The sequence below is a fragment of the Pteropus vampyrus genome, unplaced genomic scaffold (assembly GCF_000151845.1).
Source record: "Pteropus vampyrus isolate Shadow unplaced genomic scaffold, Pvam_2.0 Scaffold47, whole genome shotgun sequence".
NCBI lineage: Eukaryota > Metazoa > Chordata > Mammalia > Chiroptera > Pteropodidae > Pteropus > Pteropus vampyrus.
Genome location: NW_011888828.1, coordinates 2,269 through 14,641, shown reverse-complemented (window position 1 = coordinate 14,641; position 12,373 = coordinate 2,269). Strand labels below are relative to the sequence as shown.

The window sequence follows — 12,373 nt, the reverse complement described above, 5'->3', positions numbered from 1 at the left end:
CTCAGTTCACTTCTTCCACTGAGCCTTCCTGGTGTGCCCAGAAGAAACCACTTTTTCATCAGAATGACCACGGCACCTCACGCATATCCCTCTTACGGCAGTTATTCTGCACAATGGCATCGCAAACAATGAAATGTCCTTCAAATATTATTTGTAATATCTGTAAAATATTGTAATATCTGTCTCTCAACTATTAAATGTCTGAAGCGGAGAATCCTGTTGACTCGTCTCTGTCCCACCTCCCAGTGTGGCAGCCAGCACATACCAGGCCTGGGGCACTGCTGCTGGAGGAATGCACCATTATAAGCAGCACCCCTCTGTGAGGGAAAGTGAGACACTATGGTTCAGAGACATCATCTCAACCACTGAGTTCCCCCTCACGAAAGTCACCTTTGGGAAACTGCACAGTGCACCAAGGACAGCATGAGCTAAGTCGACGAAGTGTTGCAGTTAGGAGAATGGGTAGTTGAGTTAACACGTCTCCCACAGAGAAGTAACAAAGATGTCTGTTGCATCTTTACAAATGACAGAGACAGCATGCCATTCTGGTTATGGTGTTTTCTGGCTGAATGAGTTTACATATGAAATAAGTTAATTTAATAAAGCCGCCAAGTCACAATCAGCTCCTGAGCACAGCATGTAGATTCGAGGTCAGAAGCTACTCACTGCTAGGACAACGACATCTGTGGGAATAAAATGCTCGATGACAATAATAGCCAATTATATCCCCTTAAGTCCATGTTGTGTGCTGCACTTCCAAGGCAATCCTCACCATGGAGGGGTCATGTAACATTCTGCTGGTCCGATTCCCCACAACCTCTCAAGAAGCACTTTTAAACAAATAAGGAAATTAGGACGGAGAAGCAGAGTGACAGATCCAGAGGAAAACACGGGAAGGATAGCTGAAGCAACAGTAAAGCTCGAAAGCTTCCCCAGCTGCCTTCTCATGTACAGAAACTGGGTAAGAACATTTGAAATTTTTCTTTACTATGTAAGAACCAGCCCGCAGAGTCTAACATGATGAGAAGTTTGGTGAGGACAGCTTGAAAAAATATATATATACAGACACATCTATATATTCAGTCTGAGAAATAAATTTAACATCCAAACCACATAAATATACTCACACTTATGTATTTACTTACATACTTTCACCTAGTGAAATCCAATTAAGATTATTTTCGTTTTAAACTGATTGTAGACAGACACTTACAGACACTTGGGTTCTACATACAATGAATTGGGTAAAAACTACTATAATTTATTGGTTACTTACTGTGCTGTCCTAGACTTTGTATACAGTCTACAGTGCAGAGACATTGGGGGACATAAAGATATTTAAGGCAGTTGCACTAGATTATAAATTCCATGAGAACTGGGATCAGGTTTGCCTAGTTCACCCGCAAGTCAGTGAGGACTGAACTGCAGTAAGTACCTCTCTCCTGATTCTACGATGCTCCTATTTTCTCTGGATTATATAATGCCCTGGTTTTACCTTAAAATAGTGACTATTACTAACTTGTCATAAACAATTGTTATGACACAAGTTGAAAAAACTCATATGGCTCTAAACCTAAATATATCAATAAAATCCTTTAGTTCACCAAAAAGTGAACTGTGAAATGGTAACTGCCTAATTTCAAAGTTTAGCTGTATATGGAATAAGTCAGAAAGTCATCGGATCACCAATTCATAAATCCTGCACTGCTGTCCATAAACTGAAGGCTGCAGCAGTCAGTGCCGTATGTAGCAAACTGAAAATAAATGCAGCACCTGCGATAAGGACTCTCGGAACAGATGGGGAACTGCCCCGCCAATTCCTAAATGACAAATGAAGATGACAGAAAGATTTTAATCGCAGGCAAGGAGAGCTCAGTGTTCTCCATAACTGTCTACCTTCACCCTCACTCTTACAATTCTAGCTCAAACTTTACTCCCTTTTCGTCACCTTCAATTACCACATCCTTCTTTGTTTTTCCTTTCTTTCACTCTGGTACCCCTAAAAGGCACATACACAAACTTTAAAGAGAAAAAAAAGTTTACCTATGAGTATCAAAGAAGGTGTAGAAATGGAAAGAGAGGGAGGAAGAGAGGACAAAAATGAGAAAATGCACTCTAAATTTCTTTTCTCTTTCGCACTGAACTGTGAAAGTATTTTCTACAGGTGCTGTAAGCCATTGGTCACATGGAAATAACAGGATGGTAGCTTCTCACTGATTTTCTCAGGAACCCTGGACTAGCTACTGGCTTCCTTACTTCATGTGTCTGCAAAGAACTCCACCTAGGCCACTCTGGGGATCGGGTCTGTCAGTTGAGATTACTTTCCTTTAAGACTAATGGAAACTGATCTTATTTCCTTTAAGAGGATGAAACTGGCCCCAGACTCTTACAAGTCTCACTGATAATAATAGGTTAATGACAGATGTCCATATTCAGTTCGGAATCTGTGAATTTCAAGCAATATTCAATATTTAAGTAAGGAAGAATTTTTACAGTTTACTGCATTGCTGAATAACAGCAATTCCCAATTACCCACTCTAAGCAAGACTAGGAAAAGTATGTCTAATCTAAGATGCAGGCATTATAATTACAAACTGAAAGGCCCGAGTTATTTCTTTACCTTGCTCAAAATTATGCCCTAGTACAAGTGTCAGTGGGGATTATGGAAAGAACTAGGAATAGGAAAAGACAATGACAAACATAAAATATAAAGAGCTCCTAAATGATCATATTTTAGCTGTATAACAAAGTACCTGGAATTAACAGATTTATTTCAAGCTGAAAATAGGAAGCTAAGGCCCTTAAAATTATTTCTTGACTTAATTTTGAAACATAAGATATGCTTTGTTTCTACAGTAAGATTCACTTTAACTTACCTCTGGTAAACAGAATTCAGGCACGGAATCCACAAATACATGACCCGAGCACTCCTTTAGCTCCTAAAAGAAATAAAGGGAAAAATTCTAGGAAGAGATATCCAACAGACACAGAATTAAAGAAATTTCATTCCCAAATCAAACTTTACGTGAGGAATCAGAGGTTACAGCTAGCTGGAGGGAAGCTTTAGAAGGTTATGTGGGCCAACCGTTCCCTGTTTAGGCTCAAGGATATTAGGTGTCTTATTTAGGATTTAAAAAAGGCTGGTTTGTGGCTCACTCAGGACTCGAATGCATATTTCTTGATGCCTCTTTGGGGAAGCCATGTGCAGACACATGCTGCTGCCATAACTCATGATCCAATGTTTCTCACATAATAGTCATAAAGACCATACCAGCAACGTCAGAATCCAACACCTGGGAACACTGATGGAAGTCAAGATTCCGGGGCCCTATATGACCTAAGGGATCAGAAACTCTGGGGTTGAGGCCATGGAACCTGTATTTACAACAAGCACTTCCAGTGGTTTTGTTATGCAATCTGGTTAGTGTCCCAGCCTCAGAGTCTCTTTCTCCTTCTACCAAGGGCTGAGGGGCAAGTAAGGAGAGAAAGGAAGAGTAGAGGGTAGGAATGAAGCCAGCACTACCACTATCGCTTCCACGAACATAACCTCTGGCCTTGCAGAGCATATAATTTATTTGGGATTATAAACCAAATGTATTCATTCAAAAGAAAAAAGTATACTTACAAAGAAAGGGAATGTAGTACAATTCCCTACTCTGCCCATGACCTATCGCTTTTAATTTGCCTGTTTTTCCTTACAAACAGCCTGAGAAAAGGGTGAGTGCAAGCTTATACGGGAGGTGCTGAAAAACAGCAGGAAGACGGGCAAGTGATCAAGGGAAAGGAAGGAGGCTGATAATGGACGTGCTATTGAGCTACATACCACTGTGGGCAAGTGGGCCTTGTTCCCATGGAGAAACTCTGGTGTGAAAACATACACCGTGGAGTTACCTTGCCCAGGGACAAGGAATCTGAGATATTTATATATCAACCCCTGCATTTTTGTGCAGCATTGGGAAGAACTCTCCAGCAAAGCCCTGTAGGTATTGGCAGCTGGAATCACAACAGGGCACACTGAAGAGATGTGAGTGGGCCACCAACAGGGTCTGCTACAATGCTTCCAGAAGGCCACTAGATTTGCTGGCTTCTCTCACTGACACTTTAAACTGAAATCTATGGGGAAATTTTTGTTCCATCAAGTTAAAGCTATCTACGACTTTATAACAAAACTGGTAAAATACAGAGTTTGGTTGACAGTTTGCTATTTCCAGAAAGAGAATACTGTTAGAATTTTTTCTTCCATCGTGTTTTCATTAGTCACTGAACATATATTTCTATATATTCATATATATGTATATTTATATGTGGGTCTGAATGATTTTACTCTCAATCTTTATCTGAAAATAAGATATTAACTATATGTTATTTTCCTTTTGAATTTTACAAGTCTCTTATCAGAACCTTGCTAGAATATTTCCTCCCCTTGCCTTCCACTGTAAACTCTGGTTCTTCTCTTTACATAATACCATTTAACCAGTGAAAGGGTGAGCCAAAAAGAGACTGAAAACAGTTCTTAATTACAATGCACCTGCCCACTCAACACAAATGAGCAATTATGCTTAATGGGAGAAGACTCCCAACTTCCTTAGGATGAGGTTAAAAATGATTAAAGACAAATCATGGAAAATTTCAAAGCTCTGCCTGATCTTAGGCTGGCTTCGTAATCTTCTTCTCCATAATGCTACTATCTGGGCATTCCTACTTCATATGACAAAGCCTCCTCTGAGGCTGTCATTCTTCCTCGTCTGGAGAAACATATTTGCCATTCCACGCACTTACAATGTCACTGTATTTTATTCACCACTCCCTTCTAATGAAATGCTCCCGCATACACAAGCAAGTCATCGTGCTCACAATGCACTGGTAATGGGATGCTTCTGAACCTTTCACAGGGAACAATGATTTAGAGCCAGCAGGAGTGTTAGGCTGAAATCAGGTGCACAGGTTCCTGAATGTCACATAATTTTACAGTTGAACTGTGAGGGAAATCGCGTTTCAAATTATGCATTTGGCTTGATCTTGAGGTTGAGGTTGGGGTGCAGTTCACAGGAATTAATTCGTAAAAAGAGCACCTCTTTATTTAACGATATCTATTACGAGAAGGAAATGCCTTATTCAGATGTATCATTTTAAGGTTCTTTAAATTTAGTATTTCTGTGAAACTTGGGAGAGGAAGAATTATTTAGAACACTAAGAATAGCATGGATGCTTTATAGTTTTTAACCTACTTTTATCTGATCTTTTTTTTAGTATAAAATTTGACTACATCATCATTAACATTTTTGGTACCTTTGGTCTCTCATTTACAAGTAAACTGCCTAAATACAGATCTGAGGAAGGATTACTGTGAAGATAATCTAATGTCAAAAATTTAAAAGCCTGGGGAAAAAAGGAATTTAAGTCATTTACTTTAGGCTTTGTTAGTCAGTGATTAAAATCATAATAGAACCAAATCCTAGATTCTTAGAACTATGTCCTTTGTTTCACAGTTTATGAGACTGTCCATTCTAGGCTACCAGGAAAGGCTGGAATAGGATCACAGATTATAGTCTGGTAGGCCATCTACTCAAATTTACCTAAGAATGTGTTTCCCTCCCAGGCAGTCAAGAACACACTGCCTGGGAAGTTAAACGCCAGCTCCTTAGTCTATCCTTCACACAGTGGCCAAAGTAATCCTATCAGATGATGACACTGACCTCCGGCAACCTTCATGGCCTCTTATTACGCAAATAAGATCCAAATGTTTTACAATGCCCTGTATGACCTGACCTGTGACAGAGCAGTTTAAAACTCACATACTTGAGGATTTAAAAGTTATTAAAAATGAAGTTTACTCTTCCCAGTCATAAAGTCAGTGGAATGCTCTAATAAGTATCACCTCTGAAACTCTGATCACAATTATAAAAATAATAGTTTTCTTTTTGTGGTGATAAAATGGATTTGCAGTAGTAGTTATTAGATTTTTTTTTTTTCACATGAGAAAATTGGACCTGAATCTAAACAGAGATTCTCTAAAAGGCTCTGAAAAGGCTCTTAATAATCATCAAGTACTAAAGACTCTACATGGATCTTGGGATTTTTTAGGGAGAATATGTGGGGTGGGGAAATGAGCCAATCTGTCACCTTACTATTGGGAGGGCTTTCCACTGGGTGTAGCTATGCGTCAGTTAATCATTACCTTGTCCAAGAAAACATTTCCATCCTTTAGGGACCAGCCAGGAAGATTGGACAGCCTGGGACTGCAAAACAAAATATTAAATTATCCTAGATTATAATCCTCAGTGATTTCAAGTTGACTGTACTGTTTCCATAAACATAAAAACAACTTGAAATTATTGGCAACAATGATCACCCAAAATATTAAAGAGATGAAAAGTAACCATGTTGTATCAAACTTGAGAATTATGTAGCAATGGAACATTAAAAAGCCAAATAATTTAGTACTAAATTGGGAAAATTACAAGAACATTATGCAGAACAATAAAGAACAAAGAAAGATGAGACAATGGAGCATTTTATAGCTTTCTAATCACTGCCTCCGACTTCACCTTGCTAAGCCTGAGGGGAAGGCCAAATGGGATCATCATACATGGATGAGAAAACAGACTCAGAGAGGTCAGGCGCTTGGGCAAGAACACTCAGCCGCTTAACAGCCAGAATTCACCGCAAATAAAAATACCTGAATTTTAGTCAAATCCACATTCTGGATTCACTGCTCATAAGTGGTTTAGTTACTTGTCACCTGTGGCTTAAGTTTTCAATTTTGGAAAATGAAGTTAGTCTTCCTAAGTTTTACAACATGACGCTATATCTAAATGAATAATTTCTAGAAGGTGAAGTTAATTTCATGTGTATGTTATGTTAAAAAAGTCTGGATTCAGAAATCACTGACTTCTGGTAATCTCAGGATTTCGCTGTGTGCCAAAGAAGAAGGGCCACAAAACTGTGTCGCCAAAGTTCCAATGAGTTAATGACTACATCATAAAGTCAGTAAACTTTAAGCTATGAGAGAGAAAAGGGACTTAATACTTTGCTCTTAATGATTACAAAATTCGACTGTAAAATTACGAGCAGTGAAGATATTAAAAAAAATTATGATTATAGATGAATACATCTTTGTATCCACTATTTAACAATAGTTTCTTAGGAAAAAATGCCATTAAAAATGTTATAGTCAAGAAAAACATTTATAAGACCTGTTTTTTAAAAAAATAAGTAAAATATTCCAAGAAGTAAATAAATAAAATATGACATTTGTAAGTAATCTATCACTCAGAAAAATAATGAAAGGTAGACTAAATATGATATGCAATTCATTTTCCCTTTATACTTTTCATTTTTCCAATTTCCTAATTTGAAATGTGTTACTTTCATAATCATAAAATAATAATGAAAGAGGCATGGTTACATTAATTCATTTAAAAATATTTATAAAACTTACTCTCAGAAAAGTATGCCAACTGCAGCAATATGACAGTAAATAAAATAATCTCTGAGTTTTAGGAGTTTACACTCTAGTACAGGGAGATAGTGAAAACCAATTACAATCGAATAAAATAAAAGCTGTGATGAGGTAAGCAGAAGGTGTCATGGGCTCGCACAGAAAGGGCACTTCTGACAGTGTGGAGTGGTGTGAGAGAGCAGAGAACACGAGTTATGAGGTAAAGATGGAGGAGGTCTTTCCAGAAAGAGGAAAGAGGGAAAGGCCTCATCGTTTGGAGCAGTATTGTAGGAGAATGAGGTGTTCATCTTCACTCATTCACTAAAGAATCTTTATTTATGTATTAAGAATTTAGGTGCTGGTGATATGACCATGAGCAAAACATATCTGTCCTCCTGAGGAGGCAGGGAAGACAGACATATGAAGTATCACAAAAATAGAGAACAGGCTGTTAAAATGATGAAGCAGTGTAGTACGAAGCACCACAACGTTCCCTAATGAGAGACTGGTCTAGGCAACGTAAAAAGGCGTGTCTGCGTCTGTGGTAACTGAGTTGATATCTGGACAGTAGTAGAGTCAAGGGGAAACTGGGTCAAGGGGCAGAGTTTGGAGAGAACAGAGAAAGAGGGCAGCTACAAGGAGTATTTTCCTCCTCTCACTCTTGCCGGCCTTTGGATGGACATCTTACATAGGTTATTCAAACGAAATTTCAAGGTCCCATATACTCCCTCCCCTTCATCCAACTAGAATGTCATCTCTGTGTCCTTCTTATATAGAAACCAGAGTCATAAGTGATCTGAGAGATGAGCTCCTGCTAAGTAGGCTAAAGGAGTGTGAGATGGGGGAGAAGAGTCTTCTGAGCTGAAGGAACAATTGTGTGACTGTCCAGGGCAGGAGATAAGATTTCTTCGAAACTGAAAGGCAACAAAGAGCAAGATACTAACAGGACAGGCATAAAGCCAAATATATCAAGATGAACTTGGTACTTATCCTAAGAGCAATAAAAAAAAAAACACAAAGGTTTCAAACAGGTGAGAGGCAAGATTTGTATTTCTAATAGATGGTTCTGAAGAAAACTGACATCATGTGCCTACCAATAATATATACCACCATTTATTTGGTATTTCTATCAAAAAATAATCCCAATCTAATCACAAGGAAACTTCAGACAGACCCAAATTGAAAGATGCTACATAAAATAATTGGCCAGTACTCCTAAAAATGACAAGGTCATAAAAGACAGACTGTAGAACATTTCTAGATTAAAGGAGACTAAAGGCATGACAACTAAATACAGCATGTGATCTGGACTAGACCCTGGACCAGTATCATTGTTTTTCTTTTTGCTATAAAAGGCCTTATAGTGGAATATGAATTTGTATAACTTGGGAAATATGAGTGAAGTATACAGTTTAGATACCAGTATAGTATCAATGTATGTTTCCTGACCTTGATTACTGCGGTGGTTCTGTAGAGAATGTCCTTCCTAGAAAATAGGCACTCAAGTATTTAGGTGGTAAAGAAGCATCATGTCTGCATCTTTCAAATGGTTTAGGAAGAAATTACATGCATACATATAAACAGAGAATGGCAAAACAAATGTGATAAAATGTTAACAGTTGGTAAGGATAAGTGGGAGCTGTCTGTACTATTCTTGCAACTTTTCTGCAAATCTGAAGTGATTTCAAAATAAAAAGTTACACAAAAAGATGACTCTGGATTCAGATAGCAATTAAACTGAATTGAATTGAATTGAATTGAATTGAATTGAGCAAAGAAAGATACTTCTGGAAAAGAACTATATGGGCTGCCAGAACTGAAGAAACTGGTTAGGAGATTTTAGCAGTAATGCCTGTAAAAGAGGGTAATGATTATGGCAGCACTGAAGAGAAGTGACTGAATTCTAGAGCTACTTAGAAGGTAAAAATGACAAGTCTTAATGAATGACTGGATAGGGGAGTGAGGAGAGGCACATCTCTAAGTTAAATCCCAGTTTTTCTGGCTTTTCTAACAGGATATCATTTACTAAGATAGGGTACTGTGTGGTAAGATAGGTCTGAGAGGATCTGCTCTTCTCTTCTGGACCAAGTCTAATCATGAATTCAGTCTGGGGCACACTGAGTTTTGAAGTGCCTTCAAAGGCACATCCAAGGCATTTCGGATATATGAATCTGGCACTCAAAAGAGAATTATTAATTAAAGAGATACATCTGTAAGTTATTGTTTGGATGTTTATCAAAGCCCTGAGCATTTATTAAATTCCTTTGGTGGAAACACTGATGGCCAAGCACTGGATATTGGAGAATTCTGACATGTGATGGCCAGTTAGAGAAAGACGACTCTCCAAAGTAGACAAGACAGAAGAAGAGTCAGAGTAGTAAGAGGAAAACCAGGAATGCATTCTCATGGAGGAGAGTGTTGCTGAATGACCAAGTACGATGAAGGCTGACACCTGTGCATCATAGCTAATGACATGGAAGTCATTTGTGACTTCAGTGAGAGGTGTTCTGGTGGGTGGTGTGGGCAAAGCACAAACTGGAGAGGAATTAGCAATGCTCAAGTTGAGAGAAGGCAAAAAAAAATTTTTTTAAGTTAGAAATGACTGAACATAATTAAATGGGAAGGACTGAGTTAAGATGGAATGGTTCATGATAAAGGAAAGACTATAATTAATAGCATGATGACTCTGAGATGGTGAGAAGGGTTGGAATCCAGAGAAGATAAAGGGATTCATTCATATGACAACTATTTATTGCACAGCTACTACAGGCCAGGAACTGTTTTAGAAGATATAGTGGAGAACAAATAAAATCCCTGCCCTTATGAAGCCTATCTTTTAGTGGGAAAGAAAGATAATACATAAGCCAAGTATATATACATATATAATGCAATGGTAAGCACTACGCAGAAAAACTAAAGCAGGATGAGGGGAAAGGAAGAAACGGGGTTACTATTTTCGCTAAGTATATCTCCAAAGTTTCTGAACTGAGGAAGGTAATGTACTTCTGGAAAAGAACTATAAGGGCTGCCAATCATCTCGCTAGTGTAACCTCCCTCTGAGAGAAAACCAGTGACAAGAGGAAGGCAGAGTGGAAGTGGATTCTAATGCTGAGCCCGGATTGTGAGAATATAAGAATTAGATAAAGACAAGAATCAACAGGAAAAGGAAAACACGTAGTAGGATGGTTTGCCCTATTTAGGTTTTGAACACCTAGATAAGTCATGACCCCACAGAGCATTTGGCCCCATTTGGGAAGCCCTCACAGTAACGTGTACTTTACATTTCTTAGTAATTATGAAAATGTATAGTTGTATAATGAAACTGTCAACTGTATAATCCTTTCTTCCCTGACAGACTATAAGCTCCATGAGTAAAGGAAAGTTGTTTTGTTCACCTCTGTATCCCCCTGTGCAGCACAGAGCAGATTCTTAGTAAACACCCAGTGAATAAACATTTTAATCTTTGGTGGGAAAACAGACAATAATTTCAGGCTATTTTAATATGAAATAACTTATCAGTCATTTTTGTCGAAAAACACGTGATTCCTACAGTTGTGCGTGATTCCTACAGTTGTAGTTGTATGTGTGTGTGTGTGTGTGTGCATTTCCTCTTTTGTATAATATCTGTGGATGGTAAAGGTATTTCTAAGTGCTGAGTGTGATTACAGCTCAATTTTATCAGCTTTGCATAAAACGTAAGCTGAAATTATCTCTGACCTTGTCCTCATCACCTTATTGTAGCCCTTACCTCAGAAAAAAAGAAAATCAATGTTTGATTTTTAATTATACTTTTTCTTGACAGTTCACAGGGTTATCATTATGAATAATCATTGTACCCAGTGATGTCTTCGGGAGTGAATGAGATACATTAGATGGCTCACCTAGCTTGCTATGCTTTTAAGCTCTTAAATCTGCCCTTGTACGGGGTATCACTTTTTGCTACTGGGGCATATGTGCTTCTAAATGTTACCACTTCTTTTAAAAATTGCTGCTTCTAAATAACATCAAACTCCTAGATGAGGTCTTAGAAGAGTAAACAGTACTGATTGTAGGCCTAGGGTAATCTATCTGCTTTACGACATAGACTTTGGCTTCATACACGATTCTATGAAATCTACAGCTGACTAGTATAAAAATAACGCATAGATACCTATCAAAAAGAAACGTCAGGCTCTATGATGTCAAGCCCCTGCAAAGGCAGTTAAATGATTTTGAAATTCAATTTTTAGGCTCATCAGCTGACCATTTATCAGCTCTTTTATGAATTAGAAAGAAAGATATATGACCTCACTTGCACTGAGCAGTTGCAGGAATATTTTACAGAAGCTCAGAGTTATAATATAGAAGTCAATCAATAAATCAATACAACACTTTCCATCAACCCAGCCAAAGGAAATTATTTTGATGAAGAACATCTTGAAGAGAACAAAGTAAACTTAGGACAACACACAAGGTACTGGTAACCTTTATATTAACAGGTACCATCTTTCAGCAAACTAAAGCTCATTTTGTCTCAGATGCATCAGCACATACCTTTGAACAAGTGGCAAAGGAAGGAAATTGAGGGTGGAAGTCATGTCCAGTCCACAGTCCAACATAATGGTGGTCGATTTGAATTTGAGCACATTGCATGGTAAGGTTGGGTGCCCCGACAGGCAGTACTGAAAAAAATTAAGTCATTTTCATCAATAATCAATTATAGAAAAAGCCTAAAAAGTATAGTAAATTAAGTAAAACTGATCATCTCTCATAAGAACAGTGTGTAAATCCAGAGAACTTTCTATGTGGCTTCCTCCTTTTTACAGTTCTGAATATCACTTCCCCTAGCAGTTCAAAACACTCACGCATCTCATATCATATTCTATTTCTCGTAGGGAACCAAGTTATATCTCAAGCAAGCGCAGTTTTGGAGGGGCCGTAATTATTTTAAAT

General features: G+C 38.0%; 1 protein-coding gene across 1 annotated transcript in view; it reads right to left on the bottom strand.

The window, feature by feature from the left end:
• The window catches only part of INTS9 (integrator complex subunit 9), a 63,272-nt gene extending 51,173 nt beyond the window's left edge, over positions 1-12,099 (bottom strand). Inside the window, exons 1-3 of the mRNA XM_011359325.2 lie at positions 11,975-12,099; positions 6,179-6,239; positions 2,877-2,939 (exon numbers count right to left, since the gene is read on the bottom strand). Of these exons, the coding sequence (XP_011357627.1) occupies positions 2,877-2,939; positions 6,179-6,239; positions 11,975-12,039 (189 nt within the window). The 5' untranslated portion in view covers positions 12,040-12,099. The remainder of the gene's footprint in view (positions 1-2,876; positions 2,940-6,178; positions 6,240-11,974) is intronic.
• Between the last annotated feature and the right edge of the window lie 274 nt (positions 12,100-12,373).